Raw genomic sequence first — 25,754 nt, 5'->3', positions numbered from 1 at the left:
ACCATATAGCCTAGGTATGTTCTAGGCTATACTATCTAGGTTTGTGGCCGGGTGTGGTGGCTCACAACTGTAATCCCTGCACTTTGGGAGGCCAAGGAGGACGGATCACCTGAGGTCAGGAGTCTGAGACCAGCCTGGCCAACATGGTGAAACCCCATCTCTACTAAAAATACAAAAATTAGCCAGGTGTGGTGGCACATGCCTGTAATTCCAGCTACTTGGGAGGCTGAGGCAGGAAAATCACTTGAACCTGGGAGAATGGAGGTTGCAGTGAGCAGAGATTGTGGCATTGCACTCCAGCCTGGGCGACAAGAGTGAAAGTCAGTCTTAAAAAAAAAAAAAAAAAACTATCTAGGTTTGTGTAAGTACACTTTATGATGTTTGCACAACGATGAAATTGCCTAGCAATATATTGAATGCATCTCCATTGTTAATCAATGCATCACTGTATTTGGAAGAAAGATCTGAAACGTAACTATGTAGAAAAGTTGAAAGTAAAAAGATAAGACTGTACAAATGCCAACCAAAGAAAGCTAATAAAACTATATTAATGCCAGAGAAAGTACACTGCAGAAAGCATTGTTAGAAATCAAAAAGGGTTACTTCCTAATGATCAACAGATCAATTCACCAAGAAGATATAATAATTTTAAACTTGTAAGCACAAATAAATAAAATTAACAAAACTACAAGACAGGAATAAATGCATATTTATAGTAGATTTTAACACGTCTCTCAGCAAAATGAATAAGCAGACAGAAAAGCGGTAGAGTTTTAGGAGGTTTAAACAACATGATTAACAAGCTTGACCTAAAATATATAAAATTCTGTCCAACAATTGAAGAGGACACATTTTCTTTAAGCACATATGAAACATTTATAAAGGCCAGGCACGGTGGCTCACGCCTGTAATCCCAGCGCTTTGGGAAGCCGAGGCGGGCGGATCATGAGGTCAGGAGATCGAGACCATCCTGGCTAACATGGTAAAACCCCGTCTCCACTAAAAATACAAAAAATTAGCCAGGCATGGTGGCGGGCACCTGTAGTCCCAGCTACTTGGGAGGCTGAGGCAGGAGAACGGCATGAACCCAGGAGGCAGAGCTTGCAGTAAGCCGAGATCGCGCCACTGGGCTCCAGCCTGGGCGACAGAGTGAGACTCCATCTCAAAAAAAAAAAAAAAAAAAAAAAACACTTATAAAAACTGACCACCTGAAATTTCAATAAACTTAAAAAGATTAGAAGTGGGGTGGAGCCAAGATGGCCGAATAGGAACAGCTCCGGTCTGCAGCTCCCAGCCTGAGCGACACAGAAGACGGGTGATTTCTGCATTTCTGTTTGAGGTACCAGTTTCATCTCACTAGGGAGTGCCAAACAGTGGGTGCAGGACAGTCGGTGAAGCGCACTGTGTGCGAGCCAAACCAGGGCGAGGCACTACCTCATTCGGGAAGCGCGAGGGGCCAGGGAGTTCCCTTTCCTAGTCAAAGAAAGGGTAACAGACGGCACCTGGAAAATCGGGTCAGTCCCACCCTAATACTGCGCTTTTCCAACGGGCCTGGAAAACGGCACACTAGGAGATTGTGTCCCGCACCTGGCTCGGAGGGTCCTATGCCCACGGAGTCTTGCCGATTGCTAGCATAGCAGTCTGAGATCAAACTGCAAGGCGGCAGCGAGGCTGGGGGAGGGGCGCCTGCCATTGCCCAGGCTTGCTTAGGTAAACAAAGCAACCAGGAAGCTCGAACTGGGTGGAGCCCACCACAGCTCAAGGAGGCCTGCCTGCCTCTGTAGGCTCCACCTCTGGGGGCAGGGCACAGACAAACAAAAATTCAGCAGGAACCTCTGTAGACAAATGTCCCTGTCTGACGGACAGCTTTAAGGAGAGTAGTGGTTCTCCCAGCACGCAGCTGGAGATCTGAGAACGGACAGACTGCCTCCTAAAGTGGGTCCCTCACCCCCCAGCAGCCCAACTGGGAGGCACCCCCCAGTAGGGACAGACTGACACCTCACTCGGCCGGGTACTCCTCTGAGACAAAACTCCCAGAGGAACTATCAGACAGCTGAATTTGTGGTCTCACGAAAATCCGCTGTTCTGCAGCCATCGCTGCTGACACCCAGCCAAACAGGGTCTGGAGTGGACCTCTAGTAAACTCAACAGACCTGCAGCTGAGGGTCCTGTCTGGTAGAAGGAAAACTAACAAACAGAAAGGACATCCACACCAAAAACCCATCTGTACATCACCATCATCAAAGACCAAAAGGAGATAAAACCACAAAGATGGGGAAAAAACAGAGCAGAAAAACTGGAAACTCTAAAAAGCAGGGCACCTCTCCTCCTCCAAAGGAACGCAGTTCCTCACCAGCAACGGAACAAAGCTGGACGGAGGAAGACTGACGAGTAGAGAGAAGAAGGCTTCGGACGATCAAACTACTCCGAGCTACAGGAGGAAATTCAAAACAATAGCAAAGAAGTTAAAAACTTTGAAAAAAAATTAGATGAATGGATAACTAGAATAACCAATGGACAGAAGGGCTTAAAGGAGCTGATGGAGCTGAAAGCCAAGTATCGAGAACTACGCGAAGATTGCAGAAGCCTCGGTAGCAGATGCGATCAACTGGAAGAAAGGGTATCAGTGATGGAAGATGAAATGAATGAAATGAAGTGAGAAGGGAAGTTTAGAGAAAAAAGAATAAAAAGAAATGAACAAAGCCTCCAAGAAATTTGGGACTATGTGAAAAGACCAAACCTATGTCTGATTGGTGTACCTGAAAATGATGGGGAGAATGGAACCAAATTGGAAAACACTCTGCAAGATATTATCCAGGAGAACTTCCCCAATCTAGCAAGGCAGGCCAACATTCAGATTCAGGAAATACAGAGAATGCCACAAAGATACTCCTCGAGAAGAGCAACTCCAAGAACACATAATTGTCAGATTCACCAAAGTTGAAATGAAGGAAAAAATGTTAAGGGCAGCCAGAGAGAAAGGTCGGGTTACCCACAAAGGGAAGCCCATCAGACTAACAGCTGATCTCTCAGCAGAAACTCTACAAGCCAGAAGAGAGTGGGGGCCGATATTCAACATTCTTAAAGAAAAGAATTTTCAACCCAGAATTTCATATCCAGCCAAACGAAGCTTCATAAGTGAAGGAGAAATAAAATCCTTTATAGACAAGTAAAGGAGAAATAAAATCCTTTATAGACAAGCAAATGCTGGGAGATTTTGTCACCACCAGACCTGCCCTAAAAGAGCTCCTGAAGGAAGCACTAAACATGGAAAGGAACAACCGGTACCAGCCACTGCAAAAACATGCCAAATTGGAAAGACCATCGAGGCTAGGAAGAAACTGCATCAACTAACGAGCAAAATAACAAGCTAACATCATAATGACAGGATCAAATTCACACAGAACAATATTAACCTTAAATGTAAATGGGCTGAATGCTCCAATTAAAAGACACAGACTGGCAAACTGGATAAGGAGTCAGGACCCATCAGTGTGCTGTATTCGGGAAACCCATCTCATGTGCAGAGACACACATAGACTCAGAATAAAGGGATGGAGGAAGATCTATCAAGCAAATGGAAAACAAAAAAAGGCAGGGGTTGCAATCCTAGTCTCTGATAAAACAGACTTTAAACCAACAAAGATCAAAAGAGACAAAGAAGGCCATTACATAATGGTAAAGGGATCAATTCAAAAAGAAGAGCTAACTATCCTAAATATATATGCACCCAACACAGGAGCACCCAGATTCATAAAGCAAGTCCTCAGTGACCTACAAAGGGACTTAAACTCCCACACAATAATAATGGGAGATTTTAACACCCCACTGTCAACATTAGACAAATCAACGAGACAGAAAGTTAACAAGGATATCCAGGAATTGAACTCAGCTCTGCACAAAGTGGACCTAATAGACATCTACAGAACTCTCCACCCCAAATCAACAGAATATACATTTTTTTCAGCACCACACCACACCTATTCCAAAATTGACCACATAGTTGGAAGTAAAGCTCTCCTCAGCAAATGTAAAAGAACAGAAATTATAACAAACTGTCTCTCAGACCACAGTGCAATCAAACTAGGACTCAGGATTAAGAAACTCACTCAAAACTGCTCAACTACATGGAAACTGAACAGCCTGCTCCTGAATGACTATTGGGTACATAATGAAATGAAGGCAGAAATAAAGATGTTCTTTGAAACCAACGAGAACAAAGACACAACATACCAGAATCTCTGGGACACATTCAAAGCAGTGTGTAAACGCAAATTTATAGCACTAAATGCTCACAAGAGAAAGCAGGAAAGATCCAAAATTGACACCCTAACATCACAATTAAAAGAACTAGAAAAGCAAGAGCAAACACATTCAAAAGCTAGCAGAAGGCTAGAAATAACTAAAATCAGAGCAGAACTGAAGGAAATAGAGACACAAAAAACCCTTCAAAAAAATTAATGAATCCAGGAGCTGGTTTTTTGAAAAGATCAACAAAATTGATAGACCGCTAGCAAGACTAATAAGAAAAGAGAGAAGAATCAAATAGATGCAATAAAAAATGAAAAAGGGGATATCACCACTGATCCCACAGAAATACAATCTACCATCAGAGAATACTACAAACACCGCTATGCAAATAAACTAGAAAATCTAGAAGAAATGGATAAATTCCTCGACAAATACACCCTCCCAAGACTAAACCAGGAAGAAGTTGAATCTCTGAATAGACCAATAACAGGTTCTGAAATTGTGGCAATAATCAATAGCTTACCAACCAAAAAGAGTCCAGGACCTGATGGATTCACAGCCGAATTCTACCAGAGGTACAAGGAGGAACTAGTACCATTCCTTCTGAAACTATTCCAATCGATAGAAAAAGAGGGAATCCTCCCTAACACATTTTATGAAGCCAGCATCGTCCTGATACCAAAGCCTGGCAGAGACAAAACCAAAAAAGAGAATTTCAGACCAATACCCTTGATGAACATCGATGCAAAAATCCTCAATAAAATACTGGCAAATCAAATCCAGCAGCACATCAAAAAGCTTATACACCATGATCAAGTGGGCTTCATCCCTGGGATACAAGGCTGATTCAACATACGCAAATCAATAAATGTAATCCAGCATATAAACAGAACCAAAGACAAAAACCACATGATTATCTCAATAGATGCAGAAAAGGCCTTTGACAAAATTCAACAACCCTTCATGCTAAAAACTCTTAGTAAATTAGGTATTGATGGGACATATCTCAAAATAATAAGAGCCATCTATGACAAACCCACAGCCAATATTATAGTGAATGGGCAAAAACTGGAAGCATTCCCTTTGAAAACTGGCACAAGACAGGGATGCCCTCTCTCACCACTCCTATTCAACATAGTGCTGGAAGTTCTGGCCAGAGCAATCAGGCAGGAGAAGGAAATAAAGGGTATTCAATTAGGAAAAGAGGAAGTCAAATTGTCCCTGTTTGCAGATGACATGATTGTATATCTAGAAAACCCCATTGTCTCAGCCCAAAATCTCCTTAAGCTGATTAGCAACTTCAGCAAAGTCTCAGGATACAAAATCAATGTACAAAAATCACAAGCATTCTTGTACACCAATCACCGACAAACAGAGAGCCAAATCATGAGTGAACTCCCATTGACAATTGCTTCAAAGAGAATAAAATACCTAGGAATCCAACTTACAAGGGATGTGAAGGACCTCTTCAAGGAGAATGACAAACCACTGCTCAATGAAATAAAAGAGGATACAAACAAATGGAAGAACATTCCATGCTCATGGGTTGGAAGAATCAATATCGTGAAAATGGCCATACTGACCAAGGTAATTTACAGATTCAATGCCATCCCCATCAAGGTACCAATGACTTTCTTCACAGAATTGGAAAAAACTACTTTAAAGTTCATATGGAACCAAAAAAGAGCCTGCATCACCAAGTCAATCCTAAGCCAAAAGAACAAAGCTGGAGGCATCACGCTACCTGACTTCAAACTATACTACAAAGCTACAGTAACCAAAACAGCATGGTACTGGTACCACAACAGAGACATAGATCAATGGAACAGAACAGAGTCCTCAGAAATGATGCTGCATATCTACAACTATCTGATCTTTGACAAACCTGACAAAAACAAGAAATGGGGAAAGGATTCCCTATTTAATAAATGGTGCTGGGAAAACTGGCTAGCCATATGTAGAAAGCTGAAACTGGATCCCTTCCTTACACCTTATACAAAAATTAATTCAAGATGGATTAAAGACTTACATGTTAGACCTAAAACCATTAAAATCCTACAAGAAAACCTAGGCAATACCATTCAGGACATAGGCGTGGGCAAGGACTTCATGTCTAAAACACCAAAAGCAATGGCAACAAAAGCCAAAATTGATAAACGGGATCTAATTAAACTAAAGAGCTTCTGCACAGCAAAAGAAACTACCATCAGAGTGAATAGGCAACCTACAGAATGGGAGAAAATTTTTGCAACCTACTCATCTGACAAAGGGCTAATATCCAGAATCTATAATGAACTCAAACAAATTTACAAGAAAAAAACAAACAACCCCATCAAAAAGTGGGTGAAGGACATGAACAGACACTTCTCAAAAGAAGACATTTATGCAGCCAAAAAACACATGAAGAAATGCTCCTCATCACTGGCCATCAGAGAAATGCAAATCAAAACCACAGTGAGATACCATCTCACGCCAGTTAGAATAGCCATCATTAAAAAGTCAGGAAACAACATGTGCCGGAGAGGATGTGGAGAAATAGGAACACTTTTACACTGTTGGTGGGACTGTAAACTAGTTCAACCATTGTGGAAGGCAGTGTGGCGATTCCTCAGGGATCTAGAACTAGAAATACCATTTGACCCAGCCATCCCATTACTGGGTATATACCCAAAGGACTATAAATCATGCTGCTATAAAGACACATGCACACGTATGTTTATTGCGGCACTATTCACAATAGCAAAGAGTTGGAACCAACCCAAATGTCCAACAACGATAGACTGGATTAAGAAAATGTGGCACATATACACCATGGAATACTATGCAGCCATAAAAAATGATGAGTTCATGTCCTTTGTAGGGACATGGATGAAACTGGAAAACATCATTCTCAGTAAACTATCGCAAGGACAAAAAACCAAACACCGCATGTTCTCACTCATAGGTGGGAATTGAACAATGAGATCTCATGGACACAGGAAGGGGAACATCACATTCCAGGGACTGTTGTGGGGTGGGGGGAGGGGGGAGGGACAGCATTAGGAGATATACCTAATGCTAAATGACGAGTTAATGGGTGCAGCAAAACAACATGGCACACGGATGCATATGTAACAAACCTGCACATTGTGCACATGTACCCTAAAACCTAAAGTATAATAATAAAAAAAAACCTAAAAAAAAAAAAAGATTAGAAGTACATACTGCATGCCACTTGCACACAATACAGCTATGCTAGAAATTAGTAAGCATATTTGTAACTTTAAAAGTCTCATATATTCAGAAATTTACTTCCAAATTACTTATGAGTTCATGGTTTTAAAAACAGCTTTGTAGAAGGCAGAGAATGCAGATCTTGGAGGAAAACGTACATTCTAAATTCATCTATTAGGGAGAAAGACAAAAATGAGCTAAGCACTTAGCTCAACAAGTATGGGAGAAACAGCACAATTAATATAACATAGAAGAAAGGAAATAATAAATTAAGAAAAACATTAATAAGATAGAAAATAAGTATATAACAGAGAGAAGTGGTAAAGCTAAAGTGGGTTCTTTAAAAAAGATTAGTAAAGTTGATAAACCTCTGCTGAAGAAAAAGGGAGAGGCACAAATAACCAATGGCAGTAATGAGAAAAGAAGCAACAGAGATGCTGCAGACCTAAGAAGATATTAAGAGGCTGCTGTGAACAACTTTATACTCATAAATTTGAAAATCTACACAAAATAGAATAAATTATTAGCAAAATAACTACCCAAAAGTCATTCAAAAAAGAAAATTACAGGTAAACATTCTAAAATCAGTAATAATATGAGCTTCCTCCATGAGGCCTCAGTCCTATTTACCAAAATGTTAAGTGGGGTTATCTCTGGATTGTTCCATTATAAATGATTTTCTCTTTCTTCAGCATTTTTCAAATTATCTACAAGGGCATATGTTACTTTTTACATCTTGCGGGGTCGGGGGGAGAACTGGGAGCTTTGTGTTCCAGTCTTAATTCTACCACAGTACTCACTAGGTGGCCTTCATTAAATCATTTAATTTCTCTAGAGTATTAGTATCCTCATCTATGAAATTGAGAGGTGAAGCCAGCTGGTCTTCCTGGGTCGAATGGGGACTTGGAGAACTTTTCTGTCTTACAAGAGGATTGTAAAATGTACCAATCAGCGCTCTGTAAAACACACCAATCAGCAGGATCCTAAAAGTAGCCAATTGCAGGCCCTGAAAAAAGGGCATTCTGATAGGACAGAAACGGAACATGGGAGGGGACAAGTAAGGGAATAAATGCTGGCCACCACAGCCAGTAGCAGCAACCCACTCGGGTCCCCTTCCACACTGTGGAAGCTTCACCTTTTGCTTTTCACAATAAACCTTGCTACCGCTCACTCTTTGGGTCCATGCCATCTTTAAGAGCTGTAACACTCACCGTGAAGGTCTGCGGCTCCATTCTTGAAGTCAGCAAGACCACGAACCCACTGGCAGGAACCAATTCCAGACACAAAATGAAGATACTAGACTAGATTTAATTTGTAAAGCAGATTTGATTTCATATGCTTCACAAGGTAATAAAATATCACAAGGCAAATGGAGGCAGGGCGAGATCACAGAACCAGGGCGAAATTAAAATTGCTGATGAAGTTTCGGGCACGCACTGTCATTGATAACATCTTATCAGGACACAGGGAGAGCAGACAACCGGTCTGACCAAAATTTATTAGGCGGGAATTTCCTCGTCCTAATAAGCCTGGGAGCGCTAAGGGAGACCGGGGCTTATTTCATCCCCTATCTACGACCGTAAAAGACAGCCATCCCCAAAGCAGTCATTTTAGAAGCTTCCCCTTAGGGACGCCTTCTCCTTCTCAGGGATGTTCCTTGCTGAGAAAAAGAATTCAGCGTTATTTCTCCTATTTGCTTTTGAAAGAAGAGAAATATGGCTCTGCACTACCTGGGCCACAGGCAGCCAGACTTTAAGGTTATCTCCCTTGTTTCCTGAACATTGCTGTTATCCTGTTCTTTTTTCAAGGTGCCCAGATTTCATATTGTTTAAACAATTTGTGTAGTTAATGCAATCATCACAGGGTCCTGAGGCAATATTCATTCTCAGCTTACGAAGATGATGAGATTAAGAGATTAAAGACAGTCATAGGAAATCACAAGAGTATTGATAGGGGAAGTGATAAATGTCCATGAAATCTTCACAATTTATGTTCAGAGATTGCAGTAAAGACAGGTGTAAGAAATTATGAAAGCATTAATTTGGGGAACTAATAAATGTCCATGAAATCTTCACAATTTATGTTCTTCTGCCATGGCTTCAGCTGCTCCCTCCATTTAGGGTCCCTGACTTCCTGCAACATAACAACATACACCAAGTCCTCTTGTACAACACTGCACTTTAATAGCTAGTTTATCTTGTATGCACAATGCCTAGGCACCTAAATATTTTTTGAATAAAGGATAACCAGTAAGTTATACGAATTCTTCTGGGGATTGGAAACTTTCAGTTTTACTTTCTATATTTCAACACTGTTGGAATTATAACTTTTTTACAATGCAGATATTATATTAATTTTTTAAACCAAAAAAAATCTGACTTCTTTGTGGTTTTTATTTGCTTTTTGCTTTTAATGGCCAAACTGTGCTTGTAATTATGTCTATCTAAAATTTGTCCAGCATAAAATTATCAGGGCCATGTTTGAATTTTCCATTTGTCCACATATTAGCATATTCTTAAAATTTCTTTAACAGAATCTTGCTTCTATCCAAGAGTACTCCTTTGGTTGAGTTGAGATTACCACCAAGTAGGGCAGCCACCTCAATCATGTCTTTGTTAGGCTCCTTGATTTTCAATTCCAGGACCAGCTCAGCTGATTGTTAACACATGTTGTGGGCTATATTGTGTGCCCCCAAAATTCATAGCGTGAAACTCTAACTACCAACGTGACTGTATTTGGAGGTAAGGCCTTTCAAGAGGTAACATAAGGTTAAAAGAGGTCTTAAGGGTGGGGCCCTATAAGACTAGTGTCCCTAAGAAGAAAGAAAGACACCACAAGTGCATGTGCACAGACGAAAGGCCATATGAGGACATAACAAGAAGAGGGCAATGTACAAGACAAGGAGAAAGTCCTCCAGATAAACCAAATCTGCTGACACACAGATCTTGGACTTCCAAACTCCAGAACTGTGAGGAAAAAATTCTGTTGTTTAAGCTACCCAGTCTGCATTATTTTGTTATGGCAGCCCCAGCAAATTAATACAACATATTAAACTCCTAAAATACAGAATCTCTACACTCCAGGTCTTTGTCAGGCTAACCTAATTCATTATATACTTAAGTCTTTCAAAAGCATCATTGAGGGAAATTTGAGAACCGCCTGTCAATTCCTCTTGATACATTAATATATATATATATCCTTGGAGTAAACGAGGGCAGCACAGCTTTACACCTATATTATATCAAAGCTCCCTGCCTTCATCGTATAAAATTGATTTTTCTAAATATGACTTAATGCCACTGACCTATATCAACAAGTATTATAAAAAACAGCCTTATGAAAAATCACTGTTTTTGCTATAAGAATGTGTGGATTACACTAAGTATCCTTTCCATTTGCTAATTTATTGAGTACTTTTTTGTACCACCTTCTGTTTTAGGTGCTAAAGAAATAGCAATAGAGGGCATTGCAGGCACTCAGGTTTTTATTGAGTGGAAAAAAAAAGCCACGTGAAAGTTTGGAATAAGGGACTAAAAAGATTTTATTTGTATTTTAACAGGAGCATTCTAGCTACTATGTTGAAAATAAACTGAAGGAGGATAGGCTAGAGTCAGAAAAGGCAGGAAGACCATTTAAGATTCAACTGCCATAATCCAGGGGAAAAAAATGATGCTGTCTTGCACCAAGGTGGCAGCAGTAGAGATAAGAAGTAATCAGATTCTGGAAGCATTTGAAGGTATAACCATTAGAATTTGCTAACATTAGGTATGGGACATAAATGGAAGAGAAAAGGTAGATTACAAGGGAAGTAAAGAAAAGTGGAGTTGCCATTTATTGATTTAGGGAAGACTGGAAGAGGAAAATGTTATGAGGTCTTTGTGATAGCTATTAGACCTTCAAGGAGGAGATGTCGAAGAAACAGCTGAGTATACAAACCTGGAATCAGGCTGAGAAGAAGCAATTAAGCATGGTAGGAGAAAACTAAGAAGGCTAAATGAAGACAATGTTTCAGTAGAGCAGAAAAGGCATTTTTATAAGAGAGAAGGGAGAAACTGCTAGAATCATGCACTTGAGTAGGAAAGAGAGATGCAAACCGTAAGGTACAAATCAGGGTTTCTCACAACTTCAGTACTACTGACATTTTGGGCTTGGTAACTCTTCATTGTGGAGGGCTATCCCGTGCACTGTAGGACGTTTTATCAAAATCTCTGGCCTCTCCTCACTAGATGGCAGTACCAATTCCCCACCTCCAGTTACAGCAATCAAAAATGTCTCCAGACACTGCCAAATGTCTCCTGGGGGACAAAATCACACCCAATTTAGAACATAAATGGAGGAAGTGGCCTTTGCTGAAAACACTGGTTATTCATCCACATAAAAGGAATGATGGGAGTTATTACGGGAAAGGTACATGATGATAATATGATTACCTCCTGCTGATTAGATCCTCTTAAGTGTGGACGCAGTCAAGGCCGGAGATGATATGAAGAAGTTGCTAGCACAAAACCAAACCAAAATCATTACTCCTAAGAAAATGTATGGAATTTTGTTTTTGAACTACAGCTAACATATGAACTACATATATCTGTGAAATGAGTCTAAGCTAGAATGTTTGTGTGTTTTTTGTGTCCATCTACGCTCACTTGCAAAACACACTTACGACTTTTTGAGTTTCTCCTAAAATCACAAGAAGAAAACACTACTGATTTAGTATGAACCAATGGGTTTCTCCTAAAATCACAGGAAGAAAACAACAATTATTTAGTATGAATTAAATTAAATGTTATTACTCCCAAGGCTCAGTTTTTAGAAGAAAATGGACCTAAAGGAACATCTCTCCAATGATAATCCATCTAAGAGGGTATTGTTTATTCCCCTAAAACCACTCCCACCAAATTACCATGTATAATATTTAGAGGGGCCTAACTCTATTTTCTGTATCTGAAAGAGATAAGATAACCATTACATTTTTTAGGTGTTCAGGACTAGGGGTAGACAGCATTAAAGGAAGCCTCAGGAATCATGAAATGAGAAGATTGGAGAATAAAACTTGCAGGCAAACAAAAAAAAAAAGAAATTTAAGAAAACAAAAACCCACATACAAAAAAATAAGAAATGCAGGCAACTGGTTTCATATTTACATCAAATTCCAGGATTACATGAGCTATCTTTAAGAGAGAGTGAATATAGTCATGTCACCTTTGTTAAGTTGTACGTGGTCCCTCAATACCAAGTTACATCATGGATCAGGGTTTCAGAGCACTAACATAATGCAAAAGGATTCTACAAACTCGAAAAGATTGAAAACCTTAAAACTTCTACTAAAATATTTGGCTTCCAAATTCGTTTTAAAAAATTACTGACAAATGGCCGGGTGCAGTGGCTCACGCCTATAATCCCAACACCTTGGGAGGCTGAGGCAGGAGGATCACTTGAGGTCAAGAGTTCAAGCCAGCCTGGTCAACATCGTGAAATCCTGTCTCTACTAAAAACGCAAAAATTAGCCTGGCATGGTGGCACGCACCTGTAATTCCAGCTACACCTTGGGAGGCTGAGGCAGGAGAATCGCTTGAACCTAGGAGACGGAGGTTGTGGTGAGCAAAGGTTGCACCACCGCACTCCAGCCTGGGTGACAGAGTGAGACTCCATCTCAAAAAAAAAAAAAAAAAAAACTGACAAGCTAGATAAGTCTGACTAAATCCAAATTTTAGATATTCTATATTATATCCCATTTTAAGTACTGCCTTGCTTTCATAGAAGGAAATTTAATTGGTCAGGCATGACTTGTTTTTCCACTGTGCCATTATGGTTGTTACCTAACATCCTGTGCTCTTTCAGATAATTAAATACTGAGACTCTGATTTGTTCTAAAAATTTACCAAGATCCAAGTTAAGATAATCTTATTATGATTTCTAAAGTAATATTTTAAATACCCCAAATCCTAAGAACAGAAACTAAAACAAAGGTATCGCACAGGAAAAGGAAAGCTGCGAAAGGAGAACCTAAACACCATCACACTGGTCCCATCTCCCATCCAATACTGTACTACGGCAGTCGCAGGCAACTATTATCTGCCAGGTGCCAAGAACCAAAACCTAATCAAGAGGCTCCTCCTCAGCCGTAAGCCCAAAGACTCATTCCTAGACCCACTACTTCATAAACGCTCTGAATGGCCTATCTACTGAGCCAGAAAGGAGGTTAGACTCCCTGACTGTGAGGTCTGATCAAGTCTTGTAAATACAAGTGAGAAGCAATATACGATAAAGACTCCAGACCTAAAACTTCAACACAACCACTTTATGTTTCTAGTCCATTTTCTCTTTTGGCCCCTGAAAATCTCTAGAGAAGTCCATATAATTTTCATTCGTGGTCTAAATACTTAAAGAATATCTTTAAGAACTTCTTTTACAGATCAAAGACCTAAACATGTTTAAGTGACTTAGCCAACACCATACAAGTAGTTGGTCTCTGACCTCCCATTTTTGGGGAAGACATTATTCAGAACCTTACCAGAGTTTCTGAGTAGTTGCTAGGAGTCTTCTTGCTACAAGCAAGAAGGCTAATTAACAATCTACACAAGGACATAGGACTTATAAACCCTATATTCACATACTGGCTGACACTAAGCCCAAGCCCACAAGGTTTTAAATGCATCCGTTTAAACAAACAAGAAGCTACACTCCAAGAACAAAAAGGCCAATTTCTCTTAGAAAACAAGTCCATTCTAAATTCTTGACTTCTGTCTTTCCCTTTCCTCTCAGCACAGGTTGACACATTAATAACCAGCCAGTACAAAAGCATGTTTCTAACCAACCCCTTGATTCCCCTGGCCAAAAGTTATCTCTTAGTCTTCCTGAATTCCCACTTAAATACTGGTAATATTGCACAGCTGGCCTACTGTGGTTAGGTACGTGTCTTTTACTCTCCTATTAGATTACCAGGTTCCTACACTTCTTCAATAAACTCCCTGAAATCAAGACTATGTCTTGTAATTCTTTTTTTTAACACCCACAAAGCTTAGCATATCTATGTGTTCAACATTTGCTAAATGTATAAACTGGTTGATCATTTTCAAGGTTTGGTGTTGTCATAACTCTAGGACTGAAATTTTATTCTACAATAGAGTTAAGACATATCTAAATGCCATAAAAGAGGTTATACAACATTATCTTCTAATTTTTAAATGAATGGTTTTCCATTTATTTCCAACCTTTTGTTGGTATTTTAATAAAAAAAAAATCGAATGTCAGAATACCAGGTATGTTTTCCTGAAAAGCTACAGGTAATGTTTGCAAATTATATTTTTTCAACATTCTAAGAGTGTCTGTTATTTAATGAAGAAGTCCTGTGGTTAAAAAGTAACTTTTGCAAAGACAACAGTCACTCAACAATTTATCCTTCGTATTATGCCATTCCTTTGCTTCTGTTGTTCTTATCTTTCCAAACCTTAATCTTCCATAAAACCTCTTCTTGTTTTCCCAACTACAATCTCTTCCATCTGCCTTATGTTATAATTATATAAATCATTTTAATCTCTGCCAGTATATTATAAATTCCCTAAGAGTGCAAATGACTTACTAATTTTTGTAAACTTTGATCAATGTGTTGAAATCATGTCAGACTGGAATAATAGTAACTGCCCCTATACATCTCAAAATAGTCTGCAAGCCTTAAGGCCAAATGAATTTTTAATTTAAAAAATCATCATGTATGATCATTATTTCAATTAATATTTCAATATGGGCAGTAAAGTTTAAGAAATAGCCAAGGACTATCTTTCAGAAAAGTAATAACATAAATAATGAGAAATTTACAATATCTGTTGCATAAACCCTCAAAACATTCACTCAAGGGTAGTTAGAAATGTCTTAAAGGCAAAATAAAGTATAATAAAGCTCATACACGGGAGAAGATCATCTCTTTGAACTACCAGAGATTTGACTTATTGCAGGATAACACTTCCAAAACCTAGATCTTACACTGAAAAGAACAAAATTGTTCAAAAGGTGATGTTTTAAAATGTGATATCTACAGCTACATTTACGAAATCACAATTGAATGTTTAAGAAAACAGCTGTATACTGCCTAAACACAAGTGAAAAGCATCATAGCTTACGTGATACCACTAAAACCACAGACATCAGCTGAGATTGTCCACTACAGACTGAACTACCATGTCAATATTGCACAAACTGGGACAACACGACATCAAGTAGTCATTCACAGCCAATCACGCCACCCACCATGCACAGCAAAATATACAACACACATTTCGTTCAATTATTACACTGTCATAAACTCAAAATCCTTTTAGAACAATTCTGTTCTTCAAAGATGTATCAATTTTAGACTCTGAAATAAAGTATGTATTGTATTTTGAAAAGGTTCTCAGGTTACCATGAAACACAACATCAGCTAAGAATCATGAGTTAGTTGCAAGACAGTAGTTCCTTCTACACTGTGTCTGGGAGGCCTTCCATCCATCCACTAACCCACCTACGCACCCACACACCCTCTCCAGAGCAGGCACTCATATTAAGAAGGAAATACTACCAAGAAAAGCCCACACGATGAGAAGTCACAAGACCTTCATTCCAAGTCCTGGCTGGTCCCCCTTTTAATCATCTGATCCAGAACTAAAGTTTCTTCACCTGATTGCTCTAAAATCAAGTGACAGGCTCCATGAAGAGGAGCTTGCTTTTTATTTTTACTATTATTTTACTTTATTTTACTATTATTACTATTTATTATTCCTATATTTACAAACACAGGAATTCAGGTATTTGTTAGTTGATTATAGATAGACTGCTTGAAAGCAACTTTTTTGTTTGTTTGTTTTGTTTTTTTTTTTTTCAATTTGTTTTTCACAAAGCCCAAGAGGTCATTTCTAGTGTATGGCAAAATTATAACTGGATCAGTGCGCTCAAAACTAAGGTAGTAAAATGAGATGGTGTGCAAAATGGGTTTGTATTTACATTTGTCAAAAGACCAAAATAACAGTGTCACAGGCAGGCATCCTAAACCAGGTAAATTTTGAGTCGAATATGGAAGACCAAAAGGACTGTCTTGTTGCAACATAAAAATGCAGGTTAGAGTAAGAAGATTAGTATGTAACAGAGGGGCCAAAGTGAGGAGTACATATAATTAAAGTCAAAGATGGAGAATACTTGACAAGTTTACATTTCCTAACACAGCTATTAGAAACAATTACATATTCTTAAGCCAAGAGTGATATAGTAAAATAATACTTGAAGAAAATTATCCTAGCAGCGGTGTGGAGGATGAAGAAGTTATCAGACATGACAGTTTTGAAAGCTTTTATATTAATACCAATAAGATTGTAAAATAAGGTGGTGGTTAAGGATATGAAAAGGAGTAAATCTGGTAGACAGTGCAGAGTCAACTAGACTTTGTGAAACGCTGAATTAGGGAGGTGCAAGAAGATTTGAAAATGACTCTAAGCATCTGGTCACAAGTGGCCTACAGCATAACCACACCTGCACAGCACTAACAGTTCTTAACACAGGCTTTTCCAGGCTGCATCTGAACCGTTTATTTAGTTCTACATACCAGACCTGCAGTGAGACAGCACTCCACTTTAGATGGAAGCAGAAAACTACCACCACCATTCTAGCAGGAAAATATCTATAACCAAAGATTCCAGCTTTGTTTCTTGATGAAAGATGCCCACTCTTCTAACCCTGAGGAACTTCCTATCTGCACTACTGGGAACAGGGAAATTTCTTCTCTCTATCCCCAAAAGATTCTCCACACACTTAAGACCAAGCTCAGCTCTATATGAATATTTTAAGTCACATGTACATAAAACACAGATGACAAAAGGGGTCGTTCTAAACTGGAGCTAGGCCAAGTGGATTACACTAAAAAATTAAAACGGCTAAAAAGCAATCTTCTGGGGTTAATGTATCACAAAACGTCAAAAAATAAATTCTGTTCCAGAATGCACTGCTACATAATGATTCTGCAGTTTTGCTGAAGCTTTATTTTCCGCAGTTTTAAAAACACCGTTGGAAAGCAGACATCAAAGGGTTTTCCTTGTCTAAAAAGCATACCATTACGCTATTTCCAATTTTATCAAGAAGAACAGTTTACAAAACGTATTTAATAAAGGTCTGGCTGCCTACAGTTCCTTTTAAGGAAGACCATGTATAAATTTCATTCTTTAAAAAAGAACTCATTAATCTATGGGGGTCTATCTATGAGTAAACGAAGCTCCAAGGCTTGGTTTGAACATTTCCATTCTCAAAAAGGACTGATGAGTCCAATCTCCCTGAGAAACATGTCTATTTCATCCAGCTTTTAAGGAGATTCTAAAACGTTATGTATACATACACTTTTCTCAAACAAGCACTGTCGTAAATTTTTCACATTGCCTTACTATATTAAAAAAAAAGGCTACCTTACAGATTAAAATATTATCTAGGAGGATTACCAAACTACGACCTCCTGATAAATGAGACAGCTCTCCAAGCCACTGTGACTCTAACCCTTCCATTCTAAATCTTTCGGGCGCAGAGGATGAATTTTTCTATCTTCTGGTTGGAATTAAGATCCTGCATTATCAGGAGATACACAGAGTCAGGCTTAAAGCCACAGACTCCAGCAGCTCCTTGCTGCCCTAGCACAGCGGGCAGGGGGAGCCAAGGCGCAGCATCGCCTCCACGCTCCGAGACCAACACCAAGTCTCTTCGCCTCCACACCGAGAGCAGGTGCGAAACGGACGCTCTGGGGTTTCAGCGGCACCACCACTTTCCTCCACCGCAGACCGAAGGGCCGCCCTAGGAGGAGCCTTCTTCTAGTCCAGTCACCTCAGGCCCGTTTGCTGGGGGTGGAGAGTGCGGTGGATTCCTAAGCCTTTCCCCTAACGGGTGATTTCCTACACCAGACGCAGGACCCACGGTCCCACGGGTCCCAGGGGGAACTAAACCCCAAGGCTGCAAAGGGGCCACGGGTGGGGCCCACCAACATCTCACAGCCTCCTGAGGAGGCGTGCGCCCTGGACAGGAGGTCCCTGCCCCCGCGTCTGGCCCCTGGTATCTTCCCCTAGGGCTCCCGGCCGCCGCTCACCGTGAAGGGGACATCCCCGACGCTGCCCACGGAGTAGCAGTTGTCTCCAGGGTTGACAGCCCCGGTGAGGACCTGATGCAGATGCATCTCCGGAGCCCGGGCTGGACAGAATGCGCGAGAGGGGCGACGAGCCCCGCGCCCGGCCCTCCTCCGGCTGCGAGAGCCGTTTCCCTCTGTGCCTCCCTCGGAAACCCGCCCTGCAGAGGCTCTGGCTTAACTCCTCGCCCCCCTTTCGCCTTCTCTCTGCCTCGTCCCTGCCATGGGAGCTCCTCGACCGCCGCCGCCGCCCGGGTCGCCGCTCAGCTGCGGAAATGCCCGGATGTTCCCACTGCCTGCTGCACCGGCGCACAAATGCGGGAGGGCAAGGGTGCGTGTGAGGCGGGGGAAGGCACCGGGGGGAACGCGCGAGCCGGGAGCGTGCAGCAAGGGAGCGGGCCAGCGCGCGCGCCCACCGCGGGGGAGCGACGGTCGACGGGAGGTAGAGCCCTCCTCCCGCGTCAAAGCTCTCAGCTCAGTCTTTCTTCCCCCACAATCACCCGCGTTTGCGCGTGCGCGCGCCGTGGTTTCCAGGGCAATTGCGCGCGCCGCGCCGACCCGCCGTCCCGGGATTGGGCGCGCAGACGTGCGGGAGTTCCCTTGGAGCCTCCCGGGCTGCGGAGGTGGGGGCGGAGGTGGGGGGCGGAGGTGGGGGGCGGAGGTGGGGGGCGGAGGTGGGGGGCGGAGGCGGGGGCGGAGTGGGGTGTAGGTCGCTCGGTGCCACGCAGCAGTCGGACGCCGGGGACGCGCTACGAGCCCGTTTTGCTGTGTTGAACCTATTCCAGAATACAGTGTGCAATGGTCAGTGCAGTTGACCTCAGAAGAAGGACACCCGTCACCGGGAATTTCCACCTGGAGCTATCTTAGATCTCTTCAGTCTTTTCCAAAGTGCAGTACATAAGATATTTTATTTTACATAAACAATGTAGGCATCTTGCAACTATTTAGAGAAGCCGTACTCCCCTGAAAGCTAATTATTTTGCTCCCACCTTTTGTCACGGTTATTCTAGACAGCAAAAAGCCGCCTTAGAGACGGGTGACTCCTTTAGACTTTTTTTCATGAGTAATTTCATGAATTAGCAGACTCGCCTGATTTTCCATACTATCTGCTAAACTTTGAGTGGTTGATAACAAGGATCATCAGATCCCTGCCACAGGCCAATTCATGGCAAATTTTTTAACCCATACTATGCTTGAATCACAGGGTAAGGAAGTAGGGGACACCAAGACACAACTATCTGTAAAACCAGGCAGAACGCCAAAGGTGGTGTGATTGAGATATAAAAATCTATGCACCACAGAAGAGGAAGAAGAATGTTGACTAAGGGCGTGGATAAGGCATTATGGAGACATAGCCTGACATAAACGCTGAGTTTAATTTTGACAGGCTAAGAAATGCTGCAAATACAGTACAGAAAATAGAGGGGTGTTGAAGGTACAAAGATTAATGTTTGAGGCAGATGATTTATAGGGTAGGGAAAGTAAATAATACTTAGCAAGAGATCAAGGTATCCAAATGGTCTATCTTTTGGCCTACCAAAACATATTATGGAGAGTCTTCAATGCTCCAAGAAGCCCAGATTTCACTCTGCATGCAGTGGGGGTATATCAGATGTTTCTAAGCAAAAATTTATATAATCAGAGCTGCTTTGGGAAGATGACTTTGTAGGATTTTGAAGCATAAAGGGAAGGGTGGGGAAGATTGGAGGCAAAGATCTGTCAGTCTTTGGTAATCTTTTCAGTAGAAAGTTGCAGGAAGAATGAAAAATAATTCCTAATCACCTGCGGCATTCTCTCTCTCTCTCTTTCTCTCTCTCTCTCCCCCCCACCCTCCCCCTCCCTCCCTCTCTCTCCGTCCCTTCCCCCTCCCTCCCTCTCTCTCCCTCCTCTCTCCCTCTTCCTCCCTTCCCCCGCGCCATATCCAAGGGTTCCTTTTTGTTACTACTGGATTCTAGATGAGTCTCTCAATCTTTGACCTTCACTGCATTAGAAACCAAGTCAAAACTATCATCAAACAACAAATTGTACTCAGGTTTCCAAGAGTGTTACTAATTCACATTATTTAAACCATTTCACATTTGGCTCTTGTTTTACAGCATTCCATGAAGTTTTGGCCCATTCACACAGTTGTGAAGTTGTGAGCCTCTTTCTTCCTCTTGGTATCAAACTCAAAATCTGAAGCCTGTATCCACCTGTTCTCTTCCCTCATGAATCCTTTAAATGGCTTCTTGATGGCTGCATCTCAAGGTTGCAAATGACTAAGTCTCCTGGAATTACAGCTGAGCCTTTTATTGTCCAATCTGATGAGTCAAAACTCACTCCAGACTAATATGGCAAGTTTCCTTGGTAGCCCACCAGGGCAGCTAGACCACACTTTTGACTGTCCACAATTTCATCTCTTTCTTGTTCATCCAAATTTTTTCATGGACCTAAAAACAAATTGGAAATTCTTTCTTCTAATTTTGGAAATGGCTTTCTTTTAAAAATTAGAAAAAGTAGTTTTGTATTATTAACAAAATATGCTAATCGAATTGTAAGATATAATTTATCATGTCCACAACTCTTTTTTTTTTTCTTTTTGCTTGGATTTGAGATCCCAAGACAACTCTTAATAGTACCTTTGGGATTGGGTTTAATGGCCCATTGAATGTGTGCCATTAAATGTGGGACTTAGTTTCCCAGCAGTATCACATACCTATGTGTACTAGTTATCAATTACTGTGCAATAAATTACCCCAAAATTTATCAGCCAAAAATAACAGTAGAGATTCATTATCTCACAGTTTCTGTGAATCAATAATTTAGTAGTAGCTCAGCAGGAAAGTTCTGGTTCAGACTCTTTCATGAGATGGCAATCAAAATGTCAGCTATATGCTAAATAAAAGAAGCTGGACACAAAAGACCACATAATTCGTTTGTATGAAATCATTTGTATGAAATTTTCGGAAAAGACAAATCTACAGTCACAGAAAATAGGTTAGTGGTTGCCTGGGGCTGAAGATGGAACTGAGAGTGACTGCTAATGGGTATGAGGTTTCTTTTTGGCATGATATAAATATTCTAAAATTAGATTGTGGTCATGGTTGGGCAGTTCTGTAAAATTACTAGAAATCATTGAATTGTATACTTGAAATTAGTGAATTTTATGGTAATTAAATTATACTTTCAATAAAGCTATCTAAAAAAGAAATAGCCAGGGATACAGTCATCTGAAGTCTTGACTGAAGTCAAAGGCCCTGCTTCCAAGATGGCAGGCTCTCATGGCTAGCAAGCTGAGCCTAACAGATAGATGGAGGCCTCAGCTCCTATGTGTTCCTCTCCATAGTGCTGTGTGAGTGTCCTCAAGACACGGCAGCTGGCTTCTCCAACAGCAAGTGATCCAAGAGAGAGACCAAGGTAGAAACTGCAATGTCTTTTATAACCTAGCCTTAGAAGTCACACACCATCATTTCCACCATATTTTATTGGGTGCACAGGTCAGCTATAACTTAGTGTGGGAGACTATTTCCCAAGAAAGTGAGTGCCAGGAAGGGAGAGTCGTGAGCAGCCATTTTGGAGGTTGTCCACTACACCACGGAACTCAAGGACTTTATCTTCAAGAGTCAAGGGGCAGCTGGGCACAGTGGCTCACGCCTGTAATCCCAGAGCTTTGGGAGGCCAAGGCAGGTGGATCACCTGAGGTTGGGAGTTCGAGACCAGCCTGACCAACATGGAGAAACCCGTCTCTACTAAAAATACAAAATTGGCCGGGCGTGGTGGCGCATGCCTGTAATCCCAGCTACTCAGGAGGCTGAGGCAAGAGAATCACTTGAACCCGAGAGGCGGAAGTTGCTGTAAGCCAAGATTGCGCCATTGCACTCCAGCCTGGGCAACAAAAAGTGAAACTCTGTCTCAAAAAAAAAAAAAAAAAGAGTCAAGGGGCATGACTTGTGTCATTATTACTCTTACCTACAGAGGTAACTGGAATTTTTACTCATAAATCTACAGTATCATAATGTTGATCTTTGATATATCTGTTATTAGTTCTTGTTGAGCTATCTATATAATTTAAATATTAAATTTCTCAAGTGATTCCATTTGTTTGAGGATCTAATACCTATTTTTAAAAAATATTTCTTCTAGTTGTGGGGACCTTACAGTTTTCCTAGGGATGTCTAACACTTTAAGCTTCTGGTTTCTTCAGTTGTATAGCAATGGAAGCCCTGACATTCTGCTACCAGTTCATTTTGCAGCCTATTGTGTTAAAGTCTGAAATTGATGTTGTAGCAATACCTGTATTGCTTTTCAGTCATAAACTGTAGCAATGATGCATTTTAATCTAAAATATCATAGGTGCGAACCTATATCAGTTATCACTTTAACAAACCACTCTGAAACATAGTGGCTTAAAACAACAATTATTAGTATTTCGTATGTTCTGTGAATCGGTTGGGAAGTTCTTCTGCTGGTTTCACTCATATAACTGCAGTGAACTGTGGTAGAAGGTCCAAGATGGCCTCATGTCTAGCAGTTGATACTAGTTGTTGTCTGGGGTGCCTCAGTTCCCTTTTATGTGGCATCTTGTCCTCCATAGACTAGACCAACTTTTGTACATGGCAGTCTCATGGTCACATGAGACTCAAGGTACATGGCCTTGAAGGTCAGAGTCACTTCTATCATATTCCTTGGTCGAAACAAGTCACAGAGCCAGCACAGATTCAAGAACTAGGAAAACAAATCCACCTTTCAATGGGAAGAACAGAAAAGTCACATTGAAAATGGGTATAGAAGAAGTTATCGGCCATCTTTGCAAAAAAATCTGTATCACAGCCTCAAACTCTAGCTTTGACCATCTCTGTGGCCTCCGATTTGTTATATTTGCTTTTGCTTTAGGTAAGAATGCCACTTATAGGATGAAAAAAAAACTTATGTATCTGCTCTCTTTCTCTGCTAGAGGTAGCATTAAATTATTGTCTTCTTGGTGACTGTAACTCAGACTCAGCTATTTCTCATTCATTATGCATTTGGCTTTTTATCTCTAATGTAAGTGCATTGGACATGGGGCAGTTTTTAAATACCTTTCTCTGTTGTAAAGGTGAATCTTTATGCATCTTATAAGCAGGTGAGTACGATAAGTTTTCATCTAGTTAGATTATTTTGTTGCTAGGCTCTGAGAACACTGACCATTTAGAAGGAGTATAGAGAAGATTGGTTCATATTTTTGCAGGTACCTATTTATGATTGTACTGTGAAAAGTAATATGCTCTATGTATACAATTTATTTCCTTAATGATCACTGATTAGCACTTTTATAAACTCATTTAAGCAAGAGCTTAAGTGGCAACTAATTTTTTTAATATTTTATCATATGAATAATTATACAGAGTAGACCAGACACAAAAAGTATTCACCCTTGCTTATCTTTTCAACTTCATCTTTCAACATTCCTGACCTCTAAATGTAGAGTACAACCACACTAATATACAGCAATTCTTTTCAAGCCTCTGGCCACTGGCTAATTTCCCTTTCCAGAAACTCCCTCACTATTATCATTACCACCACTTGGTCAGGCGTGGTGGCTCACGCCTGTAATCCCAGCACTTTGGGAGGCCGAGGTGGGCAGATCACCTGAGGTCAGGAGTTCGAGACCAGCCTGGCCAACATGATGAAACCCCATCTCTACTAAAAATACAAAAAAAAAAAAAAAAATAGGCATGGTGGCATGCACCTGTAGTCCCAGCTACTTGGGAGACTTTGCTTGAACTTGGGAGGTGGAGGTTGCAGTGAGCTGAGATCGCAACACTGCACTCCAGCCTGGGCAACAAGAGTGAAAACTCTGTCAAAAAAAAAAAAAAAAACCATTACTACCACCATACTCTTTGCCTATTTCACTCTTTCACTCCTACTCTTCCCTAAAAATTCAGTTCAGGCACCCCCATTTCTGGAAAACTTTGCACAGTGTGCATTAGATTCCTTTGTTACATACTCACAGTATTCTCTTACCTTTTCTGCCTAGAGGGCAGGGACTGTGTTTTGATGCTGACAATTTCTGATTGCCTTATCTATTATCTGTTTTCTCCTCATCAGGACCCTCAGTTTTTAGCTGGGAAATAGATGCCTGGAATAAAGAATACATTTCCCAGCCTACCTTGTTGCCACTTGGTTATATCTAAGTTGTGATCAATTAGATGTTGATCAAAGCAGAAGTATAGTAGTTTCTGGAAATTTTCCTTAAAAGGTAGCTATCATACCTTTTATGCCTTCATCCTTCCTTCCTCCATCCTGTTTCCCTAGAACATAGATGAGATTGCTGAAGCTCCATTTTGGAGCATGAGGATGAGGGTTCAACCCTAGGGATGGTGGAGTAGAAAACTGGAAGCTGCCGGGTTCAGTTGATCACACCTGTAATCCCAGCACTTTGGGAAGCTGAGGTGGATGGATCATTTGAGCTCAGGAGTTCCAGACCAGCCTCACGAAACCCCGTTTCTACAAAAAATATAAAAATGAGTTGGGCATGGTGGTGCATGCCTGTAGTCCCAGCTACTCTGAAGGCCAAGGTGGGAGATTTGCTGGAACCCCAGAGGTGGAGGTTGCAGTGAGCCAAAATTGCACCACTGCACTACATCCAGCCTGGGCAATAGAATGAGATGCTGTAAAAAAAAAAAAAAAAAAAAAAAAAAGGCCGGGCGCGGTGGCTCACGCTTGTAATCCCAGCACTTTGGGAGGCCGAGGCGGGCGGATCACGAGGTCAGGAGATTGAGACCACGGTGAAACCCCGTCTCTACTAAAAATACAAAAAAATTAGCCGGGCGTGGTGGCGGGCGCCTGTAGTCCCAGCTACTCGGAGAGGCTGAGGCAGGAGAATGGCGTGAACCCGGGAGGCGGAGCTTGCAGTGAGCCGAGATTGCGCCACTGCACTCCAGCCTGGGCGACAGAGCGAGACTCCGTCTCAAAAAAAAAAAAAAAAAGAAAAAGAAAGAAGAAAAGAAAAGAAAAGAAAGAGAAAAAAAAAACTGGAAGCTTGTCACTTGTCACTGAATTCCAGGCAACTGTGGAGCCTTCCCACCAGCCTTGGGCTTCTCCATCTGGATTTTTACATCAGAGAGAAATAAACTTCTATATTATTTAAGCCACTATGTTTTGTGTCTCTGTTAGAGATGTTGCTAATTCTAACTCATACTCTTAG

General features: G+C 41.0%; 1 protein-coding gene across 13 annotated transcripts in view; it reads right to left on the bottom strand.

The window, feature by feature from the left end:
* The window catches only part of DMXL2 (Dmx like 2), a 178,959-nt gene extending 159,868 nt beyond the window's left edge, over positions 1–19,091 (bottom strand). For 2 of the 13 annotated variants that reach the window (XM_055279126.2, XM_055279128.2), the window contains exon 1: positions 18,554–18,887. In XM_055279126.2, coding sequence (XP_055135101.1) covers positions 18,554–18,640 — 87 coding nt within the window. In that variant the 5' untranslated portion in view covers positions 18,641–18,887. Of the gene's footprint in view, positions 1–18,553 lie in introns of all 13 variants that reach the window. The other 11 variants (XM_055279129.2, XM_055279130.2, XM_055279123.2 and 8 more) reach the window with 10 other exon arrangements.
* Between the last annotated feature and the right edge of the window lie 6,663 nt (positions 19,092–25,754).

Source organism: Symphalangus syndactylus, chromosome 5 (assembly GCF_028878055.3).
Source record: "Symphalangus syndactylus isolate Jambi chromosome 5, NHGRI_mSymSyn1-v2.1_pri, whole genome shotgun sequence".
In the NCBI taxonomy this organism is placed as follows: Eukaryota; Metazoa; Chordata; class Mammalia; order Primates; family Hylobatidae; genus Symphalangus; species Symphalangus syndactylus.
The sequence above is the reverse complement of the archived record's forward strand: the minus strand, read 5'-3'. Positions and strand labels throughout refer to the sequence as shown.